This window comes from Chaetura pelagica, unplaced genomic scaffold, assembly GCF_000747805.2.
Source record: "Chaetura pelagica isolate M959 unplaced genomic scaffold, ChaPel_1.0 scaffold153, whole genome shotgun sequence".
Classification (NCBI taxonomy): domain Eukaryota; kingdom Metazoa; phylum Chordata; class Aves; order Apodiformes; family Apodidae; genus Chaetura; species Chaetura pelagica.
This window is the reverse complement of record NW_009952707.1, coordinates 1611142-1627931: the sequence shown is the minus strand read 5'-3', so window position 1 is coordinate 1627931 and position 16790 is coordinate 1611142. Positions and strand designations below refer to the sequence as shown.

Here is a 16790-nt window from a genome sequence, read left to right as displayed (position 1 = left end):
AGGTACATTTGGTACATTTTAAATGACATGCATTTTGGTCTCAGCCCTAGATGGTGTGGATTTTTACAGGTAATGGCTTCACCATTTTTAAATTGCTTGCCTAAAAATGTCAGGCTTTCAGATTCCTGTGTAAGAACTCACAATGCCCAAACAGGCAGAACCATTACAAAATCTGGGCAAAAGATTAATCTATCACAACCTGACAGTTTAGCTTTGAAAGTGTACCAGAACAGTTATATACTTGGCTTCAGATTCTGAAAATGAATTACTAAAAACATGCAGTGACCTTTATAAAGTCCTCACTGCTTTCACATCCTGAGTCATCCAGGCACTGGAAAGGTTTTGGCTGTACACAGAACTGTGTCCCTAGTGCAGATCTCTAAGGATATCTATTTTCAGTATTAGCAGCAGGGCAGAGTCCACTTGGTGTGATCACCTGCATACAGAGATTTGTAGACTTTTTTTACTTTTTCTTTTTTCCGTGTTTTAATAAAGAATTTAAGATTGCTTCCTACATGCCAGACTGATGTATTTTGGGCTTGGGCAACACATCTAATCTTGCAGACAGCAACTACTTTTTACTTCAACCAGTATTGATTCTGAATGCCATGCACAGATTTGTTGCAAAGCATGTTCCTTTGATATATCAAAAGTTCCCAGATCTATTTGATGATATCAACTCTGCCACCTAGACATCATTTTAGGTTTTGTTTTGTATTCCATGAAAAAAAATGGTGATGCTATTCTTAAAAATATATCATAAAACATGTTTATGCATGTTTTCATGCATGTAGTTTATCATTTGGTCTGATAATATATTTCTAATCTTCAACAGAAGAGATTCTATTTCTACCCAGTAATAATGAATGAAGAAATGAACTGAACTCTTAAAACCCAAAGGACTTCAATGCCATTAGTACTTCAACAATCACCAATCAGGAAATGCAATGTAAAGCACTAACTGCAAATGCAGGTTTTATAATTTCTTCAAAATCATAGGAGAGATGTCAATGTCCTGTGCAACTCATTCTTTTAAATGTCTTGCTCATTGCTGCTTACTGCTGATTCAATATCTCTTATGTCAGTCATTTACAATAAGAGGACAGAAAGGGTTATTTGTCAAATTGTCGTTTTGGCAAGGTATGTTCACAATATATCCCCAAACCTGATGGTGTGGAGTAACTCACTTGCCTATCAGATCACATTTAACAACCATAAAGATGACTAAGCACTACCTTTAACAACTGTGTTCTAATATGCATACTTGCTCAGGTACCATAAATATGTGGTTGTTCCTCTATTCAGTGCGTTGCTCATGTTGGAATCCTGAGTTCCACCAGGAATACTGCTGGGCAGCAGAACAGCTGGCCTTCCCTTCAGGTCCCTCTGATTTTTCATCACAGGAGTTGTATGAATGGTAGATCCCCAACATCACAGCAAATACGATTATCGCAGCCACTACGAGCCATATCACATTCCAGTGTTTACACAGTTTGGGGTACAGTATATGTAAATAATTAATGATGACTTCAAGTCTGCTGTAAAATTTAAAAAAAACAACCTGTTATATATTAATCACATGTGAATTTATTATCTTATGCTTTTCAATTTGAGAAGTTTAATAGATGTGTGATGCACCATCTTTCTTCCAAATACAAACATCTTGTCAAAGAAGAATCAGACTTTTAATATTTTATGAAGAGCTGTACACTTGGGAGATGTTTGCAAGATGTCTAAAGACTGTAAACTTGACTTCTATTTCTCTCACCTGTCAACTGTCAAATCTCAGAGCTTGATATGATGTAAAATTAAACAATATAAAATGCTGTGAACATTTCTTCTTAAAGAGTTTCATGATTAATGAGATGGCTGTGCTTCTGAACATGCTGAAATATCAAATTAACAGATGTTTATAACCATAATGGTTATGGGATAGAAATCAGTTCTTTGGGATCTGGTGAGGATCCCTACTTTAGCTTGAGACTGGACATATTACTTGCTTTGGCCAGTATTCTATTCCTCTCTAATGCAAAAGTCTCTTTGCTTTTAAAATGCAGGAAAATGCAAGTTTGTTGAATTGGGTGGCAGAACCACAAAGGAAACTCAACTCTATGAAAAGCTGAAAAATTCAGAAAAGTTTTCCAGTTAGGCACCAAACTCTTCAGGTAAGACAATAAGAAGAGAATTCAACAGACCCCAGTACAGCCAAAGAGCACCGGGTACAGATGAATTCCATAAACATATCACTCTGCTGGAAGGGAGGAACAGCATAGAGCTGTTGTGCTGCATGTGCACAGCTTCCACGGGGAGTAAACACTTGCCTGCCTAAGTCACAGCTAGTCCAACAAAGGCAATTGTCTTAATCTGAATTCACCTTGCAGATGTACTGAAAAACTCACATGTCAAGACCCTCTGGAAATGACATATGGCACAAATACAGACATCAGATTATTGACTCTCAATTTCATGAGATAACACATGCTTACTCTGAGATATACTCTGGCATCTAAAGCTCTTTTGTGGAGTATTTCTTGCCTCAAATCAAAATCAAACCTCATAAAGATGAAGCATTTTGATGTCAACACACAATTTTAGTTGAAATATCAAAACAGAAAGTTTTGCATTTTGTAACTATGTTATCTGGGAATATGGCTTCCTGTGAAAATAGTGGTATTTCAAATATGCTTCCCTAGACTGGAAGAAAAATGTCAAGATAGCACTTGGCTGGGTACTACAAATAGAAAAAAAATGGCTCCTCTTGTATGGACATATTATACCACTGTCTCACCTGCTTTTCAGGTCTTTTATCTCATCTTCATTTTCACTTTCTTCATGTTCATCATGACTTTCCTTTGGTGTCTCTTCATCTTCTTCCTTCAGTTCCTGAAGTTCTTTGGTTTTCTTCAAGCCTTCCTGATAGCTTTAACAGAAAAAGATCATTTTTCTTAGTCTAGCATGCTGTATAAGCCTGTTCCTGTGCAATGAAAAATTAGCTTTGTTTTGCTACACGCAATAAAACACATACAGCTGTGTTGCAGCACTCTGACAAGAGTCAAAATTGGCTAAAGACCACAAGTATGGCATACAAACAGCCACCCTTCCTTTTGAACATTTATAAGCCCCTCTAGGTATTTCTTTTTTCCTGGAGAGTAAGTGCAAATCAATGCTAAAGATAGATGCCTTGATGAATTCTTCAGGAGAGGGTAAAAAAATTTGTCTCACTCTTCACTCTGCCCATCTGGTAGCACATGTTTACAGATTTAGTTCACATTAAATATCCCCACCCTTTGTTATATGCTTCCTCTTCTATCTTGGCTTTAGCTTCAGGACTGATTTCTTCCAACACACTCTGTGTCAGCACAGAAGCAGAGGTTTCACAGTCAGGCTCTCCATTAGGCTTACCACTGCCAAGACAAAAGAAACAAAGAGAAAAATAACACCACTGAGATGTATTGTATTTGGAGCATACCACCCAACAAGAGCAATTTTCTTACTCCTGGTTTTAGTTCTTTAATGTACATTGAAAAATAAAATGGCTTAAAAAAAAATAATTAAACATTTAAGAAAAACGTTCGTTTCAAAATCCTTTAAGTTCAGAACAGCAATTAATATGATTCTAAGTTATTAGAACTTGCATTTTGTTTCTTCTTCTTTAAAAAAGAAAACAGCATTTTTTCCCTTGCTTATCATGACATTAATTTGCTATTTAAAATATTTCCATCATCTTTCTAAAAATCACCTTGGAAACTGTAGCCTCCTATGCCAGAGGAAAATAATAAAAATAATACCAAATTATAATTTAGTATTAGATTTTTTTAATTTGCCTTTTAGGTTCTCCTCTCTGCTGACTTTATATGCTGAACTGATGCACAGGTTAAAGAAAGTACCAACATATAGATAGCTTTTGTAACTAAAATTTTTTTAAATAAAAGCTTTGAGCATTTAGCCTAAAGATAAGCCATTATGTATTGCTCTCTTTCTGCAGTGCTCACCTGTCTTTATTTATTTAAGCCTGAGACAAACAGCTTAAGTGATTCAAACATGACTCAGCAAACCTATCACAGTCAAGGTTTAATAAGCTCAACACTGGATCCCATTTCAGCTTCTAGAATCTAATCCTTTTGGTAGGCCTTATTTTTCTGGCACTAAAATCAATGGCAGAAATTGATTGACAGCATCTGCAGACAATGGATTTTCTCTCAAGAAGTCATATTAATAATAGACATAATTTTCACTTGGACTTTAAACACCTAATGAGTATAAGGTTGAAGTGCTTCAATATGCAAAACTCTGCTGAACTCTATAATTTTACACTACTATAGCAGCTGGCCCACACATACATACTTATGCTTAAACTTGAATTTCAAGTACTACTTCTGTCACTTGATTACATGGATTTTCTTAAGGTCCAGCTCCAGCAAGAAATACTGAGAGTGGTTTGGTTTTTTGTTTGTTTTTGTTCAGAATTTCTATAGTTTCAAAAGATGGTATAAATCTTGCAGAGTTCTGTTGAACTGCAACAACTAGTGCCTTAGTTCATAGTTTTTGTTTTCCCAGCTGTTGTATATTTTCATTCTTGGTAAAGCACAGAGAGAAAACAAAGACAGAAGATAAATTTTGTCCTGCCTCAGCACTAATCTAAAATACGTGAAAATCAATATTCTATACTGACATAAGACCTATTTTAAAGCATTTAAGTTGCACATTTAAAGCATCCTAACAAACTTTAGCTGAAATAGTATTGCAGATATTTTATTGTCATATTGTAAACAGTCTATACAACCAACATAGTAGTAGTAACACCACCACAAATCAATGTGATGTTTTACTTCTGAAACATCAGCAAGCAACTTCCATAGAATATACAACATTCTAAAGAGATAATTTGAAAGAGATTATTTGGAAAGGTGCTTGACAATGTTTTATTTTTGCTTCCTAGGCTGATTATACATATGAATAATGTATATACACACACAGGTCTGCAAATGCAACAGTACCTATACCCACAATGGTAACTGTTTATAAAGACCTTGTAAAAAAACTTGAGTACACCTTCTGGTCACATTCCAGTCTCACATGTTTTCGTATTACCCACCTTTGCAGTCTATTAGTGAAGAAGCTTTACATTTCATTAATTTGTATACATGTTATCAGGCTGAAAAAAAACTTCTTCCATATTTCTGTATTTAAATAGTAAAATGTAAACTTCTCTTGCTTTTGTAACTAAAATTGTGGGTTATTAAAATGAAAATATCAAACCTAATGCTTTGATTTAAGTCAATGTTCAATTTATTTAAATAATAATTACTACTCAATTTAGTAATTGTTTTGACTTCTGTACAATTTTAATGACCTAATATTATTATAAATCATACTTCTGAATTTTGTACCCTTATGTGTAATCATATAAATTAAAAAACCTACATGACACAGTATATCATAGTATTTCAAAATATGATTCTTTTGGGCTGGCCACATGCTGAAAAGGAAAGGTAAGAACACAAACTTCTATTACTGTGGTAGTCAACTTGAGGAATAATAATACCCAGGGTAGTTCATGGCCAACTTCAGATACAGCATTAATTTGTTCTGGGAAATATATAGCTTTTAAAAGTTACATGCATTGTGTATAATGCTCTTAGTTTTGTCAAGTTCTAGTCAAATGTATAAATGTATAATCTTCTGTTGCAATTTTACTTGATGAGTTTTAAAGATCACAGCAGCTTGCTTTTGTTCTGAAATACTGCTTGTAAACATTTTGAATAAGGAAAGAACAACATGGTGATGGCATGGTAAAATACAGTTACCAGACTGCAAATTGACCTAAGCCAATACTGTGTCACTGATTTCAGTACCTTAAGCCTTGGTATAAATTCTGTTGGGAAAGATAAAAATTATACAGTTTTCATTTCATACTAGGACATAATAGGTTATGAGATGACCTAGAGAAAACTCACTTTTCTAAAAGTGCTGGCAGAACAGGAGTAGTTGTTTGATTGCTCCTTCCATTACTAGGTGATTCAGACTGTAAATGAAAAGCAGCAATAAATATTACATCCATGAATTAATTTCAAATGAGTCCTCAGTAAAAGTACAAAGTCGATGTGCTACTTAGGTTTATATCCCACAGCCATGAGCAAGGTTATCCTTAATATGAGGCTTCCAAATTATTCCTGCTAACCACAGCAAACAATGCTTGCACACTAAGAAGAATTTTATGCAACATTCCCTTCTACTCTGATTATTTTTTCCTTTCTTCCTCATATATTTATCACTGAACAGTAAAATTACTCTATTGTTTCTCTCTGTATTATCCTAGGAACATTGATTTTAGCTAAGTTTTCAATGGAAAATTTTAAACACAAATAAATCATAAGCACAGTTGCTGAAACAATTGACTGCGTACATAACAATTAAACTGCATAAACAGATTGTTTCCTTAAAACTAGAATGGATTTAGCTTCTCAGCAACACTCATTTAAATAGCCCTACATTTTAAACAGAAAACTGTATCATTTTCAGTTTATGTTCCATCTTAGCTCATCTCTGAACAGTTGGTATGCCTTGGGTGTTTTTCTCCAAAGCATTTATATAGATTTATTAGATTGAGATTAGATCCTCACTTTATTTATTAACATTTTCTAAACAAAAAGTCACGGCAAAGGCTAAGAGCTCCACTAATTCCCAGTTTATCATAGAACTTCTAAATTTGCACCACATATATTTCTCTATGCTAATTAGATGCTTTTCTGTATAATGGACTTTTTGGCAATGAAGAGAAGCAGTCAAATAATCTGTGGATTCTAGTTAGTATTTCTCTACTACAGTGCAACTATTTTTACTACTTCTTTCCAATATACTACAAGAGAGGCAAATTGCCTCAAGGAACATCTAATTCCTGTGAATTGCCAGCTATCCCTATTCACTCTGAGTCCAAAGTGATCATTTTTGGAGGTGGATTCTGAAGGCACATATCCTACACACAACATCAATTTCCTTTGTCCACTCCTTTCACTAGGTTGGAGTCAAATGAATTTAAAGCGATAGAAGGGCTTACATTTTTTAGTAACTTAGGCTTGTCCCTGTGGAAAAATGGTTTAGACAAAAAGTAGCATCTTTAAACTGTGGGTTTGACTTACCAGGGATGGCATTGAAGGTATAGGTGAAGCTGCTGGTGACTGACCAGGAATGTTTAAGGAGTTAAATTTAGGAACAACAGCAACACTGACTCTCCTCCGAGGCATATTCTGTGACAAACAACATTTTTTTTTTTCTATCATACAACAAGACAGGCTGCAGAACAATTCTACAAGTTAATAGGTGTGGCAGAGATGTAGGTTAATGTCCCTTGGAGGAAAGGAGAGCTGAGAGCAAAATTAAGATAAATGGCTGTTAGGGCCACGTTTTTTCCCAAAATTTCCTCTAGTGGCATCTGGCATAGCAAGTGCTTTGTGTGAATGAGGTGTTGTACAGGGCCATTACTCTTCCCTCCACACTGAAAGCCCCCTAGTGCAAATCACACAACAGTTATGTTCTGAGCTGATACTGTCAGTTCTTGTTAGAGGCTGTTATCTGTGGTTAAACCAGATATATAGCAATACTGGGGAAAGTGCCAGTATCACAATCACCAGAAAATAAGTTACACAGAATGCTCTCTTCTTGCTGTGTACCCATTGTGATATATTGTACACACTATGATATAGCAATTATTTCTAAACTTAAAAATTATATCTTACAGAAACATTAACATTTGTTCCTTCTGCAAAAGAACAGAGCCTTCTCCCCGACCCTTGAGTTAGATATCTATCCACCATCATATGACATTGCTTACACTTCCCAAAGATCATGGAAACTGTTTATATGACAAACAAGTGCTAGCTTTACACAACATACTCTAACTCAAGTATAAATCATATAACTTTTTGCTGTAATTAGTTAAGTACCCAAATACTTCATCCTATGATACACACCTAGTGAAATCTAGGCTTCCCACTGAGTAAAAAATTCAAGCACATACAGCATCTAACAGCTTAATCTCAGTGCATATCCAAACACTTCAAAGATTCTGCTCCAGATAACTTCATAGCAAAGGAGTTAAACACAGATTTACTAAATATACAGAATGAGTCACCTACTCCATGATCCTGGTTCTAGACAAAACCAACTACACCTATTAATTAACAACAGATGTTTATCTAATCTGCTCCTGAAAAACTATACTAGAGGGCCTACAGTCATGTTAGGCTGCCCCAGTCCCCCCTGGGGAGGATTTTTCAATCTGAATGCTTTGTCAAACCAAACAAGTTATTCTGATACTAAGTGAGAAATAAGCCTGAGTTAAAAATAACTGTTTACATCTAAAGTAATCTGAACATGATCTAATCCTTAAGATACTGAAAATGGTATTCTGATGGAATCCCTAATCATATAGTAAGCTTTGATCCAATGTTCAGCTTTCTCACTGAGGAACCAGAACAAAGCCATTTTTTGGAGGACAGGTATGTGGCCTGGAATACAGTTATTCTTAAATAAATAGGTCCCTTTATTATACATAGGTTTGTGCAAGAATTATGAGTACTGCACAGAGTCATTCTTAATCAGGTATCCAAAATTACAAAGCATTTGCACTAAATTACATGAACAATATTGAGAATTTACCACCACTACCTTTGAACACAGCCTATAAAACTCAACATATATAGACAAAGAAATTTCACTACATAAAATCTTCATTTTATTTATATTGTAGAAATACCTTTCCAACAGTAAGTGACATGGATCTAGATGAACGAGGTACTCCATCTTCTGCATAAAAACGGTAGATAAAGAACAGTCTTAGACTATATGGTCATACATAAATAATAGTAACAGAGCCCTTGCTTGTATTTCAAACTCAGATATTGTATATTTATATAAGGTCTGTAGTGACTGCATATTTATCTGCCATACAAGTCTGGTCTCAGTCAAACTTGCAGGAAAAATGTGAATTAACTGTAAAAAAATGAACCATTATTATATTTACTGAGATCAGGCAAAAACCACTATTTGCCTCCACACACAAATTTTTGCAAAAGAAAATATTCATATTGCAGTTTGCAGCAAACTGGGAAAGAAAAGATTGCAAAAAGAAATAAAATACTTTTTAAAAAATTAAATTTTGCCATAATCAGTCATCTAACAATTAGGTGCCTTAAAACTGTGCAAGTTTGCATATGTGCAAAGGCCAAGGAAAATGTCATTGGATCTCATCAAGAATTTGGTGGGTGATCATGGTTTTGAACTACTGCATGATAGCATCAAGTATGGCTTATATGAAATATTTTAGCTGTTACATCTACCACTTTTTGAAGTCTACTCCTGTTTATCAGAACTTCAGGAACAGATTTCACAATCCTTTGCTTTTTATCACCACTAGCCCCAGACACCTCTCTGTATAAAGGCAAGTCAAATGCTTATTTTTTTTTTATTATATATTTTTTTTTACCAGATGCACCATAGCTTCTGCTAGAATTCTGATTGGCAAGTTTCTTGAACTCCATTAGTTCAGCATGATCCTTTTCATATGTTCTTTTCAGATTTTCTACATACTGCATCATTACTTCTGTTGCCTTTGACATACGCTTCTCCTAAGGAAGAAAAGGGAGGAATACTCAGGTAGCCTCTACACTTCTTAAACAAATCATATAGTCCCTAAATCACAGAATCATAGAATTGTTAAGGACCCAACCATGTCCTGGGCTGCATCAGAAGAAGCGTGGACAGCAGGTCAAGGGAGATGACTCTCCCCCTTTACTTGGCTTTCAAGAGACCCCATCTGGAGTACTGTGTCTACTTCTGCAGCCCCCAACATAAGAAGGACATGGAGCTCCTGGAGAGAGTCCAGAGGAGGGTGACAGAGATGATAAGAGGGCAGCGGCACCTCTCCTGTGAAGACAGGCTGAGAGAGTTGGGGTTGTTCAGCCTGGAGAAGAGAAGGCTTTAGGAAGACCTAATGGTGGCCTTCCAGTACCTAAAGCGGATCTACAGGAAAGCTGGTGAGGGGCTTTTTACAAGGGCTTGTAGTGAGAGGGCAAGGGCTAATGGATTAAAACTCAAGGAGGGGAGATTTAGATTAGACATTAGGAAGAAATTCTTCAGTGTGATGGTGGCGAGACACTGAACAGGTTGCCCAGGGAAGCTGTGGAAGCCCCATCTCTGGAAGTGTTAAAAGGCAGGTTGGATGGGGCTCTGAGTAACCTGATCTAGTGGGAGGTGTCCCTGCCCATGGAGGGGGTTGGCACTAGATGATCTTTAAGGTCCCTTCCAACCCAAACCACTCTATGATTCTATGATTCCTACGGTACAGGTGTTGAATAGCTTAATGGGCAATCTTCTGTTTGAGTTGTATTTCCAGACTGAAACAGCGTCTTATTTGACATTACAATAAACACCTTTAATCTGCCAAAATGACAAGTAAAATTCAAAGGGCTAACATAACCTCCAGCTATGACTGAAAAAAGAGAAAGAGTAATCATGTGCAGCCAGGACACGTTAGACACCAGGATGTTCTTACCTGGCGAACAGCTCCAACCATCTCAGCACGACTAGACAGTCTGGCAGCTAAACGCCGCAGAACAGCAATATCCTCCAGTAGCTTCTGGTAAGCTTCTCTGTGTTCATAGTGATGCCACAAGTGAGCTGAAGACTGAAGTGAGAACACATAAGCTTTATTGTCATGTCTTGTCACTTGCACTTCAGATAAAGTAGCCTGAGTCACAGAAGGGGTGCAGGTGGACAAATCAGACCCAGAGGAGTTCTACCACTACCACCAGAGATCATCTAGTGAGTGCTGCTGCTCTGTTTCAGAATGGTGCTTCACTGCATACTGCAAGCAAACCTTTTGAGGAGCAAGAACTGTCCTTTTGAAATAAATGATGAATCATGCCTATCTACCTATGAACTTTACAAATGCCACTCTTATTTAGACTAGTAGGTACAAATGAGTGCTGAAACACAAATACCATTTTAATTCACAAGGCACAAGCTGTTAAGAAGGCCACTTGTGTTCTTTTAGTTCCATGATACTTTATTTAGCTGGAAAATAAAATGTTATAGTCTCAAGAATTGCAATTTCCTAATAATTTTTTGGTCTTTGATACAGACATTTATGCACTACATTAATATTGTCACTTTGATAGCTCAGATTAATACTGAAAAGCACTGAAGTAACTATCCTTAGGATTAGTTACCAAAAGCAAGAGTGAATTTAGATGTTTATTAGCCAAAGCCTTAGTGAACACCTCTTCACTGAGTGTTTTCTGTTCACAGGAAAGTTTGATACGAGCAACTTTATACAATTTAGTTCAGACTTACAGACAGACTTTGTGATGCTAGATGATTCCTATACTCTTTACGTGCGTTTTCAGAGTGCACCAGTTTGGCATTGGGGTTGTCTTACATAAGTAATCACTGTGTTGCTGTTCATACAACTCTCCCTCTAACCAGTTGCATTGTCCCCCAGTTCTCTGCAACCCCTCCTCACATGTATTACTCTTATTCTGTGTGAAAAGAATAACCTCTCCTCCTCCTCCTCTTCTTAATGTAAATCACCTTTCTCTTGAACACAAGATCTTTTTATCACAAGATTACCTAAAAAACCCCATAAACACTGGTAAAAATGCCACTGAGCCATGTACCTGTGCTTCTGAAATTAAGATAATCTCCCACTGTGATTGGATCTCATTTGATTTAATTACTTGTTAGCTTATTCTAGAGTATAAAACAGAAGTTTCCACATGAAAATGTCAGTTTCCACTTTGCTATGAATTAAGTACCAAGCTTGTAAAAGCCAGACTGTAGTGTGTGAACTGCACAAAGGAAGAAAAACCTAATCACACCTGTTGGTAGCATGGTGCTTGGTACCTAATTAGGAATTCTTAACAAAAATATATGGAAAATCTAGCAGACTAATTGTTTGCTGTTTAAAAGCCCTGATACACTAGTTGTAAAAACATGTATGCACACAAAATACTGTAATAAATAAAACCCTGAGATTCACTAGGTTATTTCTGCTTGCTCTTTAAACAGAGAAAAGAGAGAGAAGTAGCAAAACATTCAAATAATATATTTTTTTCAGGAACAATTAATCTGGAAATGCAAATTTGACATTTCAGAGGAAAATATGTAAATAACACAATATTTTCTGGATTGTATTCTTTCTTACTTTATGATGTTCTTCATAAAGTAAATGGAAGAATCGTATGTTCTGCTGTTTCTCAAAACTGTGTCAGCACCTCCTTGTAACATGCAAGTTGGGTCTACAGGTATTTCATCTAGCAGCATGGTATCTAAGTATTCCTTCTTTTTTTTGCACAAAATTGTGTGCAGTACATAAATTGACCCAGAGGTATATTTGTCGTTTCAGTTAGAAAATGAAGAGAAAGCTGGCAAGCAGAACTGAAAACTACTGCTGATAAAAGAACATCAGTGAGAACTGGAATGAAAATGTATTCAGACCCATAATCTGAACCTGGGATTGCATGTACTCCTTAAATAATCCTCACTCCTGTTCCTATAACAGTTTCTATTATCTGCAGTTAAGAGGGCTTTCAAGTCACAAACTTCAGGGGTCAGATCATTTCAGTATCTCAGCTGACTGGACATCTCATATTTACTACTAAAGAAGCTCTTGCTCAGGAGAGCATGGATAAGTCCTCAAATTGCAGTTCTGAATGCTCTTAGCTTTGTCACAGGCATAATCCAAGAACTGAACAGCAAATTCATAGCATTTATTCCTGAAATCTGTTAAAAGCAGGTTGATGTCCTCGATGTATTTCCAGCAATGGTGGCCCACTCTGGCAGAAAATGCTCTCTCTGATGTAGAGTGGTAGAGAGTTTACAGCAAGGAGCTTGTGCAGCAGAAAATGAAGTTTTGGGGCTGAATTCACAATAAGTATAAGCATAGCCACACGTATTTCAAGTTTGTGTGCACTTTCATGTACACTACAGTTCAGAAAAAGAACCATTGTTGTTTTCTTACCGTAATGGCTGCTTTAAAGTTTTCCAGTTCCTTCTCAGCATTCTCTTCAGTAAGATTTCTCTCTCTCTCTGCTTGGTTAATTCTAGATTCCAAGGTATAACTATCATTTCTAAAGGCCAAGGAAAGTTGTACAAATACATTCTGTTTGGATTGAAAAAGGCATTTTTAAGTGTCATGGTAATGTGATTTCCAGTAGAAACTTGTGAATAAGGTATGTTTAACAAACTTGGGTGCTTAAATAAGTATTGAAATAGAAAAACAAAATTCTTTTTAAAATTAGATTTTTTCAAAAATCAGTTCTCTTTACTTCCTCTACAGTATGAAATGTGTTGCTGCTTCTTTTCCTGAATGTTTTTTTCTGGGAGCTCAGTAGAGATACAATGAGGAAGTAGCCTACCAGAAGTATCAGAATCACAATGGATCTGTTTTCTAACTGGACTTCCCCCAAGGGTCCCTAAGGTTTTTAAACAGATAGTGTGTTCAGAGGAAGTCCAGGGATGAGCTCACCATTAGCATTGTTTTACCTCCAGGATAAACACCTACCACTGAAGCCAGCAAAAGATTAAGTGCTAACATTTTTATTTGCTTGCACCCTGCTTTTAAAGATTGTTTCTCTTTTTACCAGATACATGATTTCTTAGGACTACTACTTTGAGGAGACAAAACAAAGGCAGCAAGCTAAAGAGCAACCTAGAAAAAAATTATTGGCTTGACCTGAAAAAGTAACAATTATGTAAACTAACTGCAAGATATTATCAAAACTGTGCCAAAGTTCCTATTGGCCAATATAAAAAATGCAGTTTAACTAATTTAGTTTCTTGTCTCATTTAAGCTCAATTTTTTCACTACTTTAAGTATATTACAATAATTTCAAAAATTAATGTGTATTTTGTTATGAATAATGCACAAACAAGTGTTTTGCTTATTCCTACTCTGTCTTTTTACTGTTTATATTGTCTGGGACAATTCCTCATATTTCATAAAATTGTTATTTTCATTGAGGTCAATATGTGTTTTTTCCTGAGAAATATATTTGGGGAAAAAAGATCCCATTACCTGTTTCTAATAATCGCACTTAGACTTAACAGTATCCACATAAAATTGATGATTATGCCTAAATTAATAAGTTTAAGAACACACTTACTTCGACTTCTTTTTCAGTAAGTGCAGGGGAGCTAGACATAAAAGCAAAAAAAACACATTTTAATTAGTTTTGTCTCTAAAAGCAAAACTATTGTAACATTTATTTAAAAAATCACACAAAAAACCCCACAAATTAAAACCAAACAAAAATCAAACCAACCAACCAAAGAAGAAAAACCCAAAACAAAACCACAAAAAAATACATTGTCCCCTGAAATATTTTAGGGTTTCTTTTGGTGAAACCCACACTTGATTAATTCAGTTGTACTTGCTATGGCTGGACCCCATGGGTTTTTTTAAAAGCATCAGCACAGGATCACCTGAGTATTGGCAAAAATATACCAAAGTGTCTGGTAACTGCAGATACTGCTGTCTGCACTATATTGTGATAAATTGCAAGTAAAAAAGCAAGACAGAAATTATCCTTTAGGATTTGGGAATGACTGAATACACTGTCCTTTGGATTACTGTCCTTACCCACCTTCCTTCTGTTAACAGCTGAAGTGTCATGATGATGGTCACAGATGGGCAGAATTCAAAACCCAGTTCACTGTATACTGAACTATCCTGTTGTGGCTGCTAACTTTATTAGAAGTTAGCTAACAATGATTCTGACACTGACAAAATATATGTTTGAGGTTTATGAGTTTTCCACCAAAAGAATGATGACTGACTATTTGAAAACCAGAAAAAAATGTTAAATTTGGATAGTACTAAACTAAAATCAGAAAAAAACCAACAAACCCCAAACTATTTCTAAAGGTCCCCAGCTCAGAAGAGCAGGGACTAGAGGATTCCCTTGCTATAGTTACATTGCATGACAGTAGTTCTAGTTTCAAATGATCTCTTGTATGGTGCTACCCCACACACCTGTAACTTCTAAGCATCCAGTTTCAGATTGTGTAAGAGGGAGAGGAGAAAATCCCGAGCCATGGAAGGTGTTAAGCAACCTGTTGATAAAGTGCTTACATGCACAGCCCAAGATCAGGGAATTCGTGAGAGGGTCTGTCAACTACATTTGAAAAAATAAGCTCTATTTCCCTGAAAAAGCATCATCTGCAGAAAAACTGCAGAATTCTTACATGCCCAGATTTTACCACTGGAAAGCATTATCTCGCCTGATTATTTTTCAAAGGGAAGAAATACTAATGTTTTCAACATGAATTTGTATCTGTAGCAGAAATCCTGAAAACCAGGAGGGGACAGATCAGTGGAAAATCTGTGTAAAGGTGTACTTGTAGCATACAAGTTAGGGTTCAGGCCTTTTAAATGTAGAACTTATAAACTAATTCTAAAAGTTGGCCAGTAACTGGAAGTTGGTTGCACTCCCCAATATATTTCAGAAAATCTGTATTGCACCTTTTAAGATGCAGAAATTTCTCTACTAGTATGGATCCCCTATGAATGGAACTCCATAAAGGGAGGTCACTGGAAACCATTATTGTGCCTTCCCCCGGATGATGTCTTTCCACTTCTAATGAGCTTTTACCTTCCTGGAAGCGATTTGTGCACTCGTAGTTTTCGCAGCAATACATCAGGAATGCTGGGCATGACATCAGAGCTATTCTTTGTCTCTTCCTCTTCAGTGGGGGAGAGGAGAGGTGAAGGGCCTAAAGATATTTTCAGATAAAAAACTTGTGATATTATTTGAAAAGTCATGCATTAACTATTAGCAGTCAGCACCCAAGAGCCCTAATAGAACCTTCTAACCTAACTGCATCCTTTTTAAAGTCAATGAGGATTTCACTCCAACTCTACTGGGAGCAAAAGTGAACAACATGGAAAGGCTCCCATCTCTTTGTGCAGAATGTTACTTCCTTTATTGCATATGGTGATACGTCACTCATATCTCCTTTTTTTGCCAAAATAAAGATCCCTTGTCTTCCTTTCAAGCAGTGGCAACAAATATAATCAATAAAGTTGTCATCCTTTATGTAGAAAGACTGAAGTAATATGAGCTCTGACAGTTTCTAATGCACTGAAAAATAATTAATGTCTTAGACTTTTTCCTAGAATTCAAACTAAACCTAAATTAATTTCTGGAACATCTAACCTACCATTTTGCTTTTGTGCTTTACCAGTAAAGTTACATTATTTCTGGAATATTTTAGCTTAGATTTTGTAATAGAGTATTGCAGTTTTCTAAGGCTTTAAATGCCACCTGCCAAGATAAAGTCTACTATAACGTATTATGTTCCAGATTTTGTGCACCACTTATGGTGATGAATCTACAACACATACTTGTTTGCACTACATGATCATAGAAACAGGGCATAAAGGCCATAATTGCATTATCCACTTCTGTCATTTTCATAAAGACTAAGATATTAATCAAACTTTAAAAAGAAATAATTCATGTTACTTACATTTTTAATTTTCCTTCTACTTAATTTCATACATAATAATTCAATTCCCTTATCTGCTTCTATCTTGTCCAAATTTAATGAAGGACTCTCCTACAGGAAAGTCAGGTTTCCCCAGCCTGAATCCCAGACTTGGGAAGGTATCTTTGTACAGCTCTCCTGTTCATTTGTCATAACAGAAACATTCTTGGACTTGCAAAACAAATGGTGTGAAAAACCTTAGGTTTTGTGAATGAGCATTAACATTAAAGAGCATTAACAGGAAT

General features: G+C 36.0%; 1 protein-coding gene across 1 annotated transcript in view; it reads right to left on the bottom strand.

Moving 5' to 3' along the window:
* Window positions 1-1297: 1297 nt before the first annotated feature.
* The window catches only part of MRVI1 (murine retrovirus integration site 1 homolog), a 32262-nt gene continuing 16769 nt past the window's right edge, over window positions 1298-16790 (bottom strand). Inside the window, exons 10-20 of the mRNA XM_009994241.1 lie at window positions 15651-15771; window positions 14163-14193; window positions 13019-13159; window positions 10553-10684; window positions 9485-9626; window positions 8756-8805; window positions 7140-7247; window positions 5958-6025; window positions 3285-3404; window positions 2789-2920; window positions 1298-1538 (exon numbers count right to left, since the gene is read on the bottom strand). Of these exons, the coding sequence (XP_009992543.1) occupies window positions 1298-1538; window positions 2789-2920; window positions 3285-3404; window positions 5958-6025; window positions 7140-7247; window positions 8756-8805; window positions 9485-9626; window positions 10553-10684; window positions 13019-13159; window positions 14163-14193; window positions 15651-15771 (1286 nt within the window). The remainder of the gene's footprint in view (window positions 1539-2788; window positions 2921-3284; window positions 3405-5957; window positions 6026-7139; window positions 7248-8755; window positions 8806-9484; window positions 9627-10552; window positions 10685-13018; window positions 13160-14162; window positions 14194-15650; window positions 15772-16790) is intronic.